Source organism: Ranitomeya variabilis, chromosome 8 (assembly GCF_051348905.1).
Source record: "Ranitomeya variabilis isolate aRanVar5 chromosome 8, aRanVar5.hap1, whole genome shotgun sequence".
In the NCBI taxonomy this organism is placed as follows: Eukaryota; Metazoa; Chordata; class Amphibia; order Anura; family Dendrobatidae; genus Ranitomeya; species Ranitomeya variabilis.
In genome coordinates, this window is record NC_135239.1 from 180,164,627 (window position 1) to 180,178,751 (window position 14,125).

A 14,125-nucleotide genomic window follows, 5' to 3' on the forward strand; every position below is an offset into this window, starting at 1 on the left:
GCCGGTCAATTTGAATAGCCAGTGCCATAGTGTCATTCAGACCTGTGGGAATGGGAAAACCCACCATAACATTCTTAATGGCTTCAGAAAGGCCATTTCTAAAATTAGCTGCCAGTGCACACTCGTTCCAATGTGTCAGCACGGACCATTTCCGAAATTTTTGGCAATACACTTCAGCCTCGTCCTGCCCCTGAGACATAGCCAGCAAGGCCTTTTCTGCCTGAATCTCAAGATTGGGTTCCTCATAAAGTAAACCGAGCGCCAGAAAAAACGCATCAAGATCAGCCAATGCCGGATCTCCTGGCGCCAGCGAAAAAGCCCAATCCTGAGGGTCGCCCCGTAAGAACGAAATCACAATTTTTACTTGCTGAGCAGAATCTCCAGATGAACAGGGTCTCAGGGACAAAAACAATTTACAATTATTCACGAAATTCCTAAACTTAAACCTGTCTCCGGAAAACAGTTCAGGAATCGGTATTTTAGGTTCTGACCTAGGTGTTATGACCCCAATGGCGAGGGTCTCAGAGGAACGTGGAAATCTGCAGAATACAAAAATCCAGCTCATAGGGCAGTGGTAACTGGGTTGACCATATATCTACTCCTAACGCCAACACTAGAAGTAGCCGGGGATCATTCCTACGTTGATTCTAGATGACACGCGCCAGCCGGAGAATCTAGCTACCCCTAGTAGAGGAAAACAAAGACCTTTCTTGCCTCCAGAGAAGGGGACCCCAAAGCTGGATAGAAGCCCCCCACAAATAATGACGGTGAGGTAAGAGGAAATGACAAACACAGAAATGAACCAGGTTTAGCACAGAGAGGCCCGCTTACTGATAGCAGAATAAAGAAAGGTAACTTATATGGTCAACAAAAACCCTATTAAAATCCACACTGGAAATTCAAGAACCCCCGAACCGTCTAACGGTCCGGGGGGAGAACACCAGCCCCCCTAGAGCTTCCAGCAAAGGTCAGGATATAGATTAGGAACAAGCTGGACAAAAATACAAAACCAAAACAAATAGCAAAAAGCAAAAGGCAGACTTAGCTGATATAACTGGAACCAGGATCAGTAGACAAGAGCACAGCAGACTAGCTCTGATAACTACGTTGCCAGGCATAGAACTGAAGGTCCAGGGAGCTTATATAGCAACACCCCTAAGTAATGACCCAGGTGCGGATAAAAGGAATGACAGAAAAACCAGAGTCAAAAAACTAGTAACCACTAGAGGGAGCAAAAAGCAAATTCACAACAGGAAACATTTCTCAAATGACATGGGAACATCATGGGGATCGCCCCTGGAAGCATTTCTGACTCCAAGGTCACAGCTGTAAGTGTAGCACCCCAGGAGTTCGGGTACTGCCTTCCTCTCAGGGGGGGGTAGTGCCACGCCTGGAGACAAGTGGGATCCCTTTGACAGGTAAATCTTACACACAACATATTCTAACTCCAGGCCAGAAGGGGGAGCTCAGAACCCTGTTTTAGGGGAACTTCCCTGATTTCCATCCTAGTCTGAAGGAGGAGTTAGTTCAGTCTGGAGCAGACAGTGTAGGGAGAGGAGTGATTAGGAGCTCATGGAGGCTGCAATTAGGCCTCCTGTGAGCCAGAGCACGGAAACCGGGCACCGGGAGCCCGAGGTTGTGGATAGCTGTAAGTTCCACAGCAGAACCGGAGGGCATAGGACTATATGTAAATCTCCCAATCAATGCCTGAGGTATAGCAGCAGTTAGAGCCTGGAGTCACCGTGTCAGAGACCCCAAGGGAACAGCTCAAGCTGCCCACCATGCAGGCACTGTCCCAGGACAGGAGAGGGAAAGGAGTACCTTGCCAGTGAACTACAGGTTGCAAAGGACCAGAAAACCAGTGCATATAGGAAGGCTCCAAACCTGACCTGCCAAGAGAGATTGCTACTTGTTTCCAGGCTGCCTGGACTACTTCTGTACCTGTCGCCGGTACCCTGGACTGAGGCCTGTCACCATCAGTAAACCACGTAAAGACTGCACCCCCTTTGTCTTCCATTATTTACCGGCAACCCACCATCCCTGCCATACACCTTGGGATCCCTTGGGACCCCGCTTCACCAATTTATCCTCTTTAAGCGCTAAGATGTTTGTTAAAAAAATAACTTTTTCAATATGACAACTTAATGTAATCAAATTCTGTGTAGTACATGTGCAATGCTCACTTTACCCCTGGATAAAATCCTTGAGTGGTGTAGTTTAGAAAAATGGAGTCACTTTTGGGGGGTTTCCACTGTTTAGGGACCTTAGGGGCCCTGCAAATGCAAAATGGTGCCCACTATCTCTTTTAGCCAAAACTTGGGTTCCAAAATTCAAATACTGTTCCTTCCATTCCAAGCTCTGCCGCTTGTTCAAACAGGAATTTTTGATTACATATGGGCTATTGCCACGCTTGAAAGAACATGGGTAACCAACGGAAATTTGACTTTTGTGAAGAAAAATTAACTTTCTCAATATGATAACCTAATGTCATCAAATTCTGTGTAGTACATGTGTGTTCAAAATGCTCTCTGTACCACTGAATAAAATCCTTCAGTGGTGTAGTTTCCAAAATGTTGTCACTTATGGGGGATTTCTGCTTTTTTGGCACCTTAGGGGCCCTGCACATGCAACATAGTACCCGCCATCTCTCAAAGCCAAATTTGTGTTACAAAATTCCAATATTGCTCCTTCTGTTCCGAGCTCTGCCATTTGTCCAAACAAAACTTTTTGACTACATGTGGGGTATTGCCGCGCTCGTAAGAAAGCGGGTAACACATTCTAGTGTCCAATTTTTTGTATTACCTCTTGCAAAAATGAAAAAACTGGGGCTAAAGTAAGATTTTAGAGGTAGCATTTCAATTATTTTTTTTCATTCCACTTTCCAATAATTCATGTGTAGCACCTGAATTTTTTTTTTGTAAAGTTCCTAACAACAGTTTTGAAGCGTTTGATGGGTGCAGTTTTTAAAATGTCCTCACCTTTGGGGAGATTCCCTCAAAATCCATATAAATATGAATAGGTCAATAAGGAGATAGGTTTTGCAATTCTGTTGAAAAAATAAGAAATTGCTGCTAAACTTTTAACTCATCTATGATCTTAACAAAAAAAAATATGTTTAAAAAATGATGCAGATGTAAAGCAGACATATGGGAAATGTTAATTATTAATAATTTTGTGTGGGTATCTGGCTGATTTAAAGGGCGAAAACATTTAAAGTTTGAAAATTGTGACATTTTCTAATTTTTTGTCCAAATTTTAATATTTTCATAAATATATGCAAATCATATCAACCAAAATATACCACTAACAGGAAGTGCATTGTGTCATGAAAAAACGTTCTCAGAATCAATGGGATAGGTTGAAGCGTTCCAGAGTTATTACACTAAGAGACACTCTTCAGATTTACACTTGTGTGAACTTAGCATATAATAAGCTTATCCAGTGATCCAGGACAATATCGAGAAGAAGTTAGATATTTTGCTGATACTTTGGGTGTTATCAAAATAACTTTTATGCACCATCTTAAAATTCTTGGAATAAATAGAATTTATTAGCGAAGCATTATATTTCATATTTATTGGTAATGCTTTTAAATTCAATGATGAAAGACATCATCAGGAGATTGGCACGGCGATAGGTTCCCTGTCACATGTATTACATCAACCTATTATGGCCATTTTTTGAAAAGAATTGTATTTCAATTTTAATGATTTAAATAAGTGAAAACAATTAATATGAAAATCACTAGAAAGGTTAATGATATCATCATAGAATTCTTAGACATTTCAGTCTGTATAATTAACAATTAAATTATCACTAAAAACTACAGAAAACTACTTTCTTGCATCATGAATATGCCCATCCTCCACATGAACAAAATCCAATCCACACAGTCAATTCTTGCGAATACGATGTACAAATAATATTATAGAGAACTTCATGAAACAGGTCATGGATTTAAAAGAAAGATTAACAAAAAGAGGGTACCCAAAACATGAACTCACAGAAGCTCTGAAGACACGACATGACACTGGCCTTCCATATTCTAAAGATGAAAGAAGAAAAAAGAATAGGAAATCGCTTTTGCTTTTCTTTTAAACACAGTCCTTTACATGCAGCTATAAAATCAGCCATTTATACAAAAATACCTGTCATATAATTGAAAATTATCCAGATTTTAGAGTAGTGGCCTGTAATGCAATCGCAATAAAGAAAGATATTTCAGTGAGGAGCCGCTTTAGTGATAGGAAATCCACCTGGTTAGAAGATTCCACACCAAAAGGAAATTACAGAAGGGGCAATTGCACAATTTATATTGACGTCATGATAGAGTCGGGCCAGATGAAGCGTCAGTCACAGTGCGAAACGGCGGTTGCCTTTTAATGTTATGTGCATGCACGTCCCATCTACCGCTGCACAGCAATGAAGTTTAAGTACATTTTACTTCCAGGGTGACTGACACTCTTCTCTCTGAAGATCCGGTATGTGGACTACACCTTATACAGTGTCCAGCACCGCCCTTATGGTCTTATATCCTGAGAGATCCATTATATACATGACACAGCCACTCTCCTAATGGCAGAAAAGTGATTCCTAGCACCGGACAGTTTCTTTTCACTTTTTTCCTCGCAGTAATAATACAGTAACATTACATCCATAGAGAGATAAAGTCATGCAACTACGTCATCCTATGGCTCCTGCAGGGAATAATATCACTGTGGACAAAATGCCACTGAGTATAAAAACCACTGGAGAATGTGGAGATTTTATATACTCTTGTATGTAGATAAAATGTCACTGTGGCCTCTACACCACACAGGGCTGTGGGATGGAGGCGGCGGGGGCACAATGTGAAATATAAGGATTTGTTCCTATTTTCATTCATGTGCATCACTGCAGATTTGAACCCATCAGCCATAACATAAAAAACACCTGTCTAATATTTTTGGTACTCTGGAGACCTGAGTCTCCGATTGTTATTTTAATATGTTTTTCTTCATATATTATTTTAATGAGATCATGTCCAGCAATTTTGTATATTGAATAAAGAAATATTTTTCCTTATTTCTTTGTTTCTTAACCTTTGTATTTGTTGCTGCATCAGTTCTTGCTTTTTTTTTCTAAGTGTTTAAAGTTTTTTTGAATATTTGAATGAGTTAGATGCAAAATATTTAGGGTCCTTGAATAGGATATAAAAAAATACTATCTTTGTTATTATGAAAAGCGAAACTTTTCTTATACTAGGTCATCTGATTATGTCAAACATGGTCCTGCAGCAACAGATGACATCATCGCTTACACTCTGGCTGATGATGTCACAATGGCGATGATGTCACAATACTAGGTGACTATTAGGTTAAGGATTCCAAAGTCACTTTTCTTACTTTACCTTCAACTGTTGGAGAGTGAAGACGACTTTTGCGCACTTAATAAATTCGTTATTATTGATATTAACTTATCATGGGACGAAAAAGGAAGTGTGGTGAAAAGAATAAGAAGAGTGCTAAAAAGAGATGCACGGAAGAGAGTTTTTCTCAGAGAGGAGAAACTTTTCAGGACATTGTACAGGACGTACCTGTTGAGAAAACAGATGATCCCTGTACAACATCTTCTGGATATCTACCAGAGATGAAGACCCTTAAAAAGGGGATAAAAAGAGGGAACACATCTCCTGAGAAGGGAGATGCAAACCCAAATAAGAGAGGAAGAATGGTGGAATCTGTGAGTGGAAAGGATGTTACCTCTGAAATAAGGTTTAGCGGATCAGCTAAAACCAGGAGCTCTCACCTACATCATGAGAGCGCTGAAAATCAAAGTTGTAGAGAACAACTTAAGAGAAAGAGGACATCTGACACTGAGACCACCACAAAGAGAAGACGTCAGACTGACAAATCCATCGATCAAGCTCCAGAAGGTAAAGTCTATAGTCATTTAGTCACAGGCCACATCCATCTTTTATATACAGTTTTACAAAATGGAAGCTAATTACATAATCTTATCCTGTACATCTTTCCATGTACAACAGAGCTCTCCACCTTCTATACTTGGGGCTCTCCAGCCAGAACATGGTGGTAACCAGGTTCATCTGGGTTCAAAGTTCATGATAGATTGAAAAAAATTGCCAATTTATTGAAGCATTATATGTGAGTGTGACTGTAAGATTAATTGTTGGTTCTTATATCTGTTTTGTTTTCTAGGTGTAATTGGTGCTCAGACCACCAGCCCTTCAGAGCAAGTGGCTGCCTGTCTTTCCCTGGAGAGTTTCATCTTTACCAGGAAGCTTGGAGAAGGCAGTTTTGGCAGGGTGATGCTGGCGACACATCAACCCAGCGGACTTCAGCTGGCTGTCAAGATGGTCAAGAAGAGGGAATTGTTGGAGAACGCTAAACACACCATCCGCTTAGAGAGAGAGGTCCTGGAAATCACTGAAGGCAGCAGATTCTTCACACATGCCTATGGGACCTTCCAGACAGCGGTAAGAGACTCCTCACTTTCTAAAAATTCCTTTCTCCCCATCATGTCCAGTTGCTTCCATTAGATTGTAAATTCAATCTTTGCCTGTTCAAATGAATAGCCCTGCTGCATACTCTGTGTGCCTGTATGCCCTGGGCGCCATTACTGGTGGCTATCATTAGAGGATTTTGACTTAGTTTTCACCCTGGACACCTCTCTATTGTGTGCAGACAAGGAGACATGTCTTCTGAACATACAGTAAAGGTCCCAGAACCATAGTAAATGTTATCAGGATGGATAAAATCTGCATTATTTACAATCATCTTCCCTCCTCTCGCACAGGACTATGCATTTTATGCCATGGAATATCTGAGTGGTGGAACGTTGACTGCATTTATCAAATTCAGAGCCCCCCTGAATGTCTGCACGACCAGGTAAGAGAACAGCCGCTCTGTGATTTCTGTGGCCGCTGTCTCCCCTCATAGTTATTAGTGGTTCAGTAGAACAATTAATGCTGATAGGATTTTTTTTCTTCCTTATTAGGTTCCTTGCAGCAGAAATCTTGAGTGGAATACAGTTTCTCCACAGTCGGGGGATTATTCACCGGTAATAAGCCATTTCTTTTTTTATACGTAGGGAAAGATTTACTATGGGAAATAGTTAAATGTGCCAGAATTGTGGTGTTATTTGTGACAATAATCTGGTGAACATGACGTGTACCACATTTATTAAGTGTTTTAGACACTTTTGGGGGTTCACTCGAAGAAGGGACAAGGCTTTTATGGTAATGGGAATAGTTTGATAGGAATCCATGTGGCTTACAATGTCACAACGTGCAACTAAACTGTAACCAGATTTTTGTGAAAATTATTGGCTGTAAGTAATGAAAACAATAGTGGTGTAACATCGGACAAAAGTCTCTGAAGATGCTCCTAATTTGTCAAACAGTCACTGTGATGAATTTGGAGCGTTTTCAGACAGCCTGGTATATGTCTACACAAGATAGGATTAGTGAATCTGCCCCCAGTGTTTAGTGAGTGGTCCTGTGAAGCCCCCACAGTAACCCCAGCACTACAGCTCATCTATGTCTGATTCACAGAACTATTTTTCTTTCTTTTTTAAGGGATTTAAAACCAGACAACATTCTTCTGGACGGCGATGGACACGCTAAGATTGCTGATTTCGGCCTTGCTGCTATGAATGTATTTGGCTCTCAGAAGATCAGTGAATTTTACGGCACTCCTGGCTATATGGCTCCTGAGGTGACTATGTGACTACTAATATCTCATACTTTATTATCCACCTGCAATTCTCACTTAATGTGGAGCTTGTGGAATCACAGATCTATCACCACAGCGGCCCACATTTACTAACGCTAACTAATAGATAGACTGTGTAAGGGCCCCCATACATATTAGACTAAAGTCAGCTGAACCGGCCAATATCAGAGGGATCAGCCAACATTCTAATGTGTACTGGGGCCTCTAGACTCTATATCCAGGAGGAGAAGGATCTAGCACATTGGATTTCCAATGATCAATCCTTTATTTTTTGGAGTCTGGTAGAGTTTCTCTAATAGAGAACATAGAAGTTCTTGGCCGAACTGTGAGTTCCTTGCATGGGAGAGGTAGCTATCATCCAAATGATCTTTTGGCTGACATGTATTATGTATGGGGGCTTAGGTGTGGAAAAACACTACCAGTAAACATGTACCATGGTTGTTTTCTGTCTCCCAGGATGGACAATGTACTAACTTACTCTTCTAATCTTATGTTTCCACAGATGGTTCGTCGACAGCCCTTTAATTACTCTGTCGACCTGTTCGCTTTTGGGATCATAATCTACCAAATGGCCACAGGATTTTTCCCGTTTAACTATGGTTACTGTACTCGAAGGCTTGCCCGTTCAGTGACATGTGATGAACCTTGCTATCCGAACACCATGGATTCTCAGCTCAGGAATATCATAGCGAGAGTGAGTAAATAGACAATTATACCTGGAGACATAGGAAGGATAGACCAGTCATGAGTTTTGTTAATACACCGTACATTTCATCACCACTGTGTTGGGTATTTCAGCTTTATCCAATAGAAGGAATTGGGACAATGCTGGAGCCCCGGGACAGCCTCTCCTATATGTACAGCGTTCTTATCTACAGGCCAGTTTATACAATAAAGAGGCTGCGGCGCTCACCAAAACCTCTCCACACAGCTAATCATCAGGATTATTGCGTATCGGTCCCTGACTGATCGACTACTGATGGCCTATCCTGTACCATCCTGTCCTGTACTTTCCAGTCTTATCCTGTCCTATCCTATCCTGTCCTATCTTGTCCTATCCTATCCTGTCCTATCCTGTCCTGTACTATCCTGTACCATCCTGTCCTGTACTATCCTATCTTATCCTGTCCTATCGCATTTGTTCCTAGCAATGGCTGTTTTAATAAATTCATCTTTCTATAAGAAAATGAGAAATCAATTCTGTAACTGCTGTTTTTTCTGAGATTATTTCTATTATTACTTGTGATATAATAATGGTTCTTATTTATTTGCAGCTCTTGTGTAAATCGCCAGAGAAGAGGCAGGATTTTTGCAGCAATTTAAAAGGACATCCATTCTTCTCACCTATAAACTGGGAGGAATTAGAGACGGAAAGGTCACGTCCACCATTTACAATGAAACCTGTAAGTGCACAGCATTATTTTATTATAATGTCACCTCCTCGTCTGTGTAATGTGATAATATGTGTAAGAAATACTCAAAAAATGAGTAACAATCCTACATAGTGTAGGCCAGAATGTGTTTATCCTCCCCTGCTGGTAAATGGGTGGAATTACAGTATGGGGCAGGATGGACAGGCTTTTACATATTTCTCAAAAGTGTAATTATTGTCCCCAATTCTTCAGAAGGCCACTTAGTGAATAACTTGGATCCGTTAGGCTGTGTTCACACTGTGGATTTTTTTTTGCAAAGAACCATATTGCTCTTCCCATTTTTGGAAGAAAATGTGTGAACACAGCTTTATGGTGCAGTTGTAGCAGATGTGGATACCGCAGATTGCCAGGCAGCACCAGTAGTTGACTTGTTCTCAAGCTGCAGGTAACGATGCATCATGGCGATTAGCGGTAATCTGCACACAGTTACCACGGCTCATCCACAATCTGTACAGGTGCCCTCAGGAGGGGACGGATATAATTAAATACCTAATGAATTAACCAGACTGATTTGTCTTTCTTCTATAGATCCGAGTTTTGAAAACCAGCAAACAAATTGAATTGCACCAAGTGATGTCTGGCATTGAAGCTCAGAAACCACCTATAACCCTGGAGGAGCAACGGCTGTTCTGTGGCTTCTCCTATATCAGTAACAGGTGGAAGAACATTACTGGCACTGAAGCTCAGAAACCACCTATAACCCTGGAGGACCAGCGGCTGATCTGTGGCTTCTCCTCTATCAGCAACAGCTGGAAGAACATTACTGGCACTGAAGCTCAGAAACCACCTATAACCCCGGAGGACCAGCGGCTGATCTGTGGCTTCTCCTCTATCAGCAACAGCTGGAAGAACATTACTGGCACTGAAGCTCAGAAACCACCTATAACCCCGGAGGACCAGCAGCTGATCTGTGGCTTCTCCGCTATCAGCAACAGCTGGAAGAACATTACTGGCACTGAAGCTCAAGAACCACCTATAACTCCGAAGGACCAGCGGCTGATCTGTGGCTTCTCCGCTATCAGCAACAGCTGTAAGAACATTACTGGCATTGAAGCTCAGAAACCACCTAGAACCCCGGAGGACAAGTGGCTGTTCCGTGGCTTCTCCTATATCAGAAACATGTGGAAGAACATTAAAAGCCACATAAATAACAGCAATTGCAATATAGCATAGTCCCCCTAATACCTGACTACTGGGTCAGGGAGGCGTGGACCTGGGTGTGGTCTGAAGAAACAGGTGGGGTCTGTTGGAATCCCACCCCAAGCTCTTCCATCTACATATCAGAGACCATAGTGTCCTGCATTCTCTATTGCTGCCCCATAACTCACCTGGCTGGCATGCTGCTTGGAGATGTAGGACCGTCAGACTACAGGACAGCACGGTGGCACAGTGATTAGCACTGTTGGCGAGCAGCGCAGTGCTCCTCGGTGTAAATCTGGGACACCATCTGCACAGAGTTTGTATGTTCTCCCCGTGTCTGTGTGGGTTTTCCCCGGGTACTCCGGTTTCCTCCCACAACTCAAAACATACTTCTAGGAAAAAAATAAAATAATTAATTATTGAACATCATCATCCTGTATCTCGTGTATTTCTGTATTTATCACCAGTATGTGACATATAGAAAGGTGGTAACACTGCACAGTGTCAGGACACACATTACACACCTGTAAGAATTCACTGATTCACCAATCACAGGCCGCGACGTCATCGCAGGCCCTAGGAGTTTAGGGCCTGAGATGACGTCGCGGCCTGTGATTGGTCGCATGAGCGGTCACATGAGCGGCACGCGACCAATCAGAAGCCGCGACGTCATCGAGGGTCCTAAACTGCTCATTCTTAGAAACGGAAGCTGCCGGTTACAACCAGGGCGCGTCAGAGGGTGAGTATATCAATATTTTTTATTTTAATTCTTTATTTTTTACATGAATATGGATCCCAGGGCCTGAAGGAGAGTTTCCTCTCCTTCAGACCCTGGGAACCATACACTGGGAACTTCCGATTCCGATTCCCGATACCACAAAAGTATCGGAACTCGGTATCGGAATTCCGATACCGCAAGTATCGGCCGATACCCGATACTTGCGGTATCGGAATGCTCAACACTAGATACCACACATTTAGTGATGCCAATAACATTCCAGGCATATATCAGTCAATGCAGAATGCAACACAACTCAGCAATAATTAGTGCAACATGATCACATGCAATAAGCAGAATAACATTTGTCAAGGGGTCAAGTGCCAGTGGCAGGCAATTTTTCTTCCTGCAAAAATGTCAAGGCTTTTCAAAAAGATGCCTAACAAATAGTGATGAGCGAGCACTAAAATGCCCTGGTGCTCGTTGCTCGAGTCGAGCAGATTGGAATACTCGGGTACTCGACCAGAACAACGAGCCCAATGTAAGTCCCGATGGGAGACCCGAGTAATTTTACCGTGATCCCCCCCGGTGGTCTTTTTAAGGTCTAAAAACGTCTGAAAATGATGGAAACACTGCTCAATTGACACAGGAACATCATGGGGATCGCCCCTGGAAGCATTGCTGACTCCTAATTCACAGCTTTAATCAATTTTTTCCGAGATTCATGCCATTTTTCCCGGTGCCACAAAAAACACATTAAAACGAAACCAAAACGGGTTTTGCTTGGAAATATGTCAAGGTACATCCCAAAATTTCCTCCCCCACTTAGGCTTAGTTCAGACGCTGCGTTTTTGAAGCGTTTTTCAACTTTAACATTGCTTTCAACCACTACAAATGCATTCACTGGGAAATGTCATTGTAACATTTATCACCTCCTGCTGGCCATGTGGTGTGTGACAGATAAGCAGACCCATCTTGTTTCATTTACAAAGGTGGAACTCTTAGAGTCACAGAGCCTATTTTTACTGGTGCATCAGGCGGCTTTAATCTTCTTAAACGGCCATTATGAAACAGTGGGTCTACTAATCTATTGTAGCCTAGGCTGTGAGCGGATGGGCTGCCAAGAATTGTGACGCACCACAATACCCCTATCACAAGATGTCCAGGGGGGACTCCTGAAAAATTGTTGCATTGAATTCAAGGCCTGTCCTGCTGCATAGTCATATGCACCCAATTACACCTTGGAACCCACATACAGGTTGGGCCCATGAAAATCCACTTCACAATATGCATTTTGTACTCCGGTACTCCTTTGTTTTACACATTGGCAGCAAGGCCAGCCCTGCTGCATAGTCATATGCACCCCATTACGCCTTGGAACCCACATACTGGATGGGCCCATGAAAATCCACTTCACAGTATGCATTTTGTACTACTATACTCCTTTGTTTTACACATTGGCAGCAAGGCCAGCCCTGCTGCATAGTCAGTCATATGCATCCCATTACGCCTTGGAACCCACATACTGGATGGGCCCATGAAAATCCACTCATATTATTTAATGGTATGATGGTACCCTCTTTGCAGAATTATTTACAGGAGAATTTGGCAATTTTATTTGCCATGTTTTTAACACTAAGGTTCAGATACAGCTTGAAAAAAGGCTAATACTTGCAATGCAACGCAATTTTATTGCAAACTACAAAATTCAAGGAATAGGATGATTGAATAGTGTGATTGCATACACTTTTGTATATGTTAACATGCAAAGGTTAATAAGTACATATAAGGATTAAATAAATATAGTGATTACGTATATATGAAGATTAACTACATACTGTATACTTAGATCATCACCAAGAGGCTTTTAAACATCATCCGTCTGGAATATCAGAGAAGCAACACCAAGACAGAGAACCCCTGGGAGATTACCTACACTGCATGGGCGTTCCTAATTATGCAGGTATTAACACACTGTACACGTACAGGTACCCCAGTTTTAGCATCTGTCTTAGTCATGTTTCTCTGGTCTTATATAGTGATTTACACTACCCACACCTTCAAGTGGCCACTTTTCAAGGTTGGATGAAACTGAGATATCATGGAGTCATCAGACGAGGGGCCATAAACCCCTAGAAAATAAAAGCCACAAGGATTTAGATCAAACCACCACAGGCATAGTTTCAGTAAACCTTATGTTAGGTGTCGAGTTCCCACCACTGCACAAGGGGAATCTCGAACCACCTTCGCAGCGGTCTCCCATTCTTCTCCAGCCGCAGTGAAGTCTGCTCAGCGGAGACGTCGGTCCCAGCGTCTGGCTCAGGCAGATACTCTGTGCTTGGTTATGGCTGCTCCTTCAGGCTCAGCCTTTGTAGCCAGTACTGGTCAGCGGCGAGCAGACGTCTCTGGGACTAAGTCCTGCTTTTTCCCTTCTGAGCATGCCCAAGGGAAGACCTTTCATTGGAGGTTGGGGGTCACACACTCAGGTCCTGTAGCAGCTCCTATTGGTCCTCTAGGAAGGTCCTGAAGTTGCTGCAGCTATAAAAGGTTTGCATGGCTGCATGGCCATGCGCTAGTATCATTTGTGCTTTGTGCTTGTCGCTAGTAATACTCTGCCACTCAGGCTACACGTGGAGAGTGTCCGTTAGCTGTGGGAATTACATAGGCAGGCAGCTAGCGTCAGTGAGGGCAATTAGTCGCTTGGCTTAGCATCTGGTTCCTTCATGTGTGCGGTTAGCACAGAAGAGTTCCAGAGAAAGCACAACCCTAGTTAGGGTATTATTCCCACTAATTATTTCATGACTCTGTGAGTCAACAGGGTTCTTGCTGATACTGACCGAGTGACGGAATGTGCGTCTAATCTGACATTGTACCGCCATATAGGGCAGCCATTTCTCTAGCAGTGGGCTTCTTTCCTGCCCGGTGGACCCCGGGCTGCGAACGCACCTATAACATCTCATATATATACTCGGTGCCAGGGCCGGCGTCAGCACCCGGCATACCCGGGCCCTGGCGAGACAGGGGGGCCCATTTAGGGCCGGCGTTAGGGGCAGGCTGCCCGCATGCGGCCCCTGAGGCAGTCATCTGCGGTCCGAGGTGCA

General features: G+C 42.8%; 1 protein-coding gene and 1 long non-coding RNA gene across 2 annotated transcripts in view; one reads left to right on the forward strand and one right to left on the reverse strand.

The window, feature by feature from the left end:
* Positions 1 to 5,403: 5,403 nt before the first annotated feature.
* Positions 5,404 to 10,735, forward strand: LOC143788106 (protein kinase C theta type-like). Its single transcript, XM_077277494.1, has 8 exons — positions 5,404 to 5,914; positions 6,198 to 6,475; positions 6,796 to 6,887; positions 6,997 to 7,059; positions 7,577 to 7,715; positions 8,236 to 8,427; positions 9,008 to 9,136; positions 9,695 to 10,735. The coding sequence occupies exons 1-8, from the start codon at positions 5,461 to 5,463 to the stop codon at positions 10,337 to 10,339; spliced, it is 1,992 nt and encodes a 663-aa protein (XP_077133609.1). The 5' UTR covers positions 5,404 to 5,460; the 3' UTR covers positions 10,340 to 10,735.
* Positions 10,590 to 14,125, reverse strand: part of LOC143788107 (uncharacterized) — a 105,489-nt gene continuing 101,953 nt past the window's right edge. Inside the window, exon 3 of the long non-coding RNA XR_013218560.1 lies at positions 10,590 to 10,698. This is a non-coding gene — a long non-coding RNA (uncharacterized LOC143788107). The remainder of the gene's footprint in view (positions 10,699 to 14,125) is intronic.

What these genes read in the sequence shown, in the direction of transcription:
- LOC143788106 (XM_077277494.1), top strand. Translation starts at nt 5,461, where the DNA reads ATGGGACGAAAAAGGAAGTGTGGTGAAAAGAATAAGAAGAGTGCTAAA. An exon ending in TCAGGAATATCATAGCGAGA is followed by an intron (nt 8,428 to 9,007) that starts GTGAGTAAATAG and finishes ATTTATTTGCAG; the next exon opens with CTCTTGTGTAAATCGCCAGA. An exon ending in CACCATTTACAATGAAACCT is followed by an intron (nt 9,137 to 9,694) that starts GTAAGTGCACAG and finishes TTTCTTCTATAG; the next exon opens with ATCCGAGTTTTGAAAACCAG.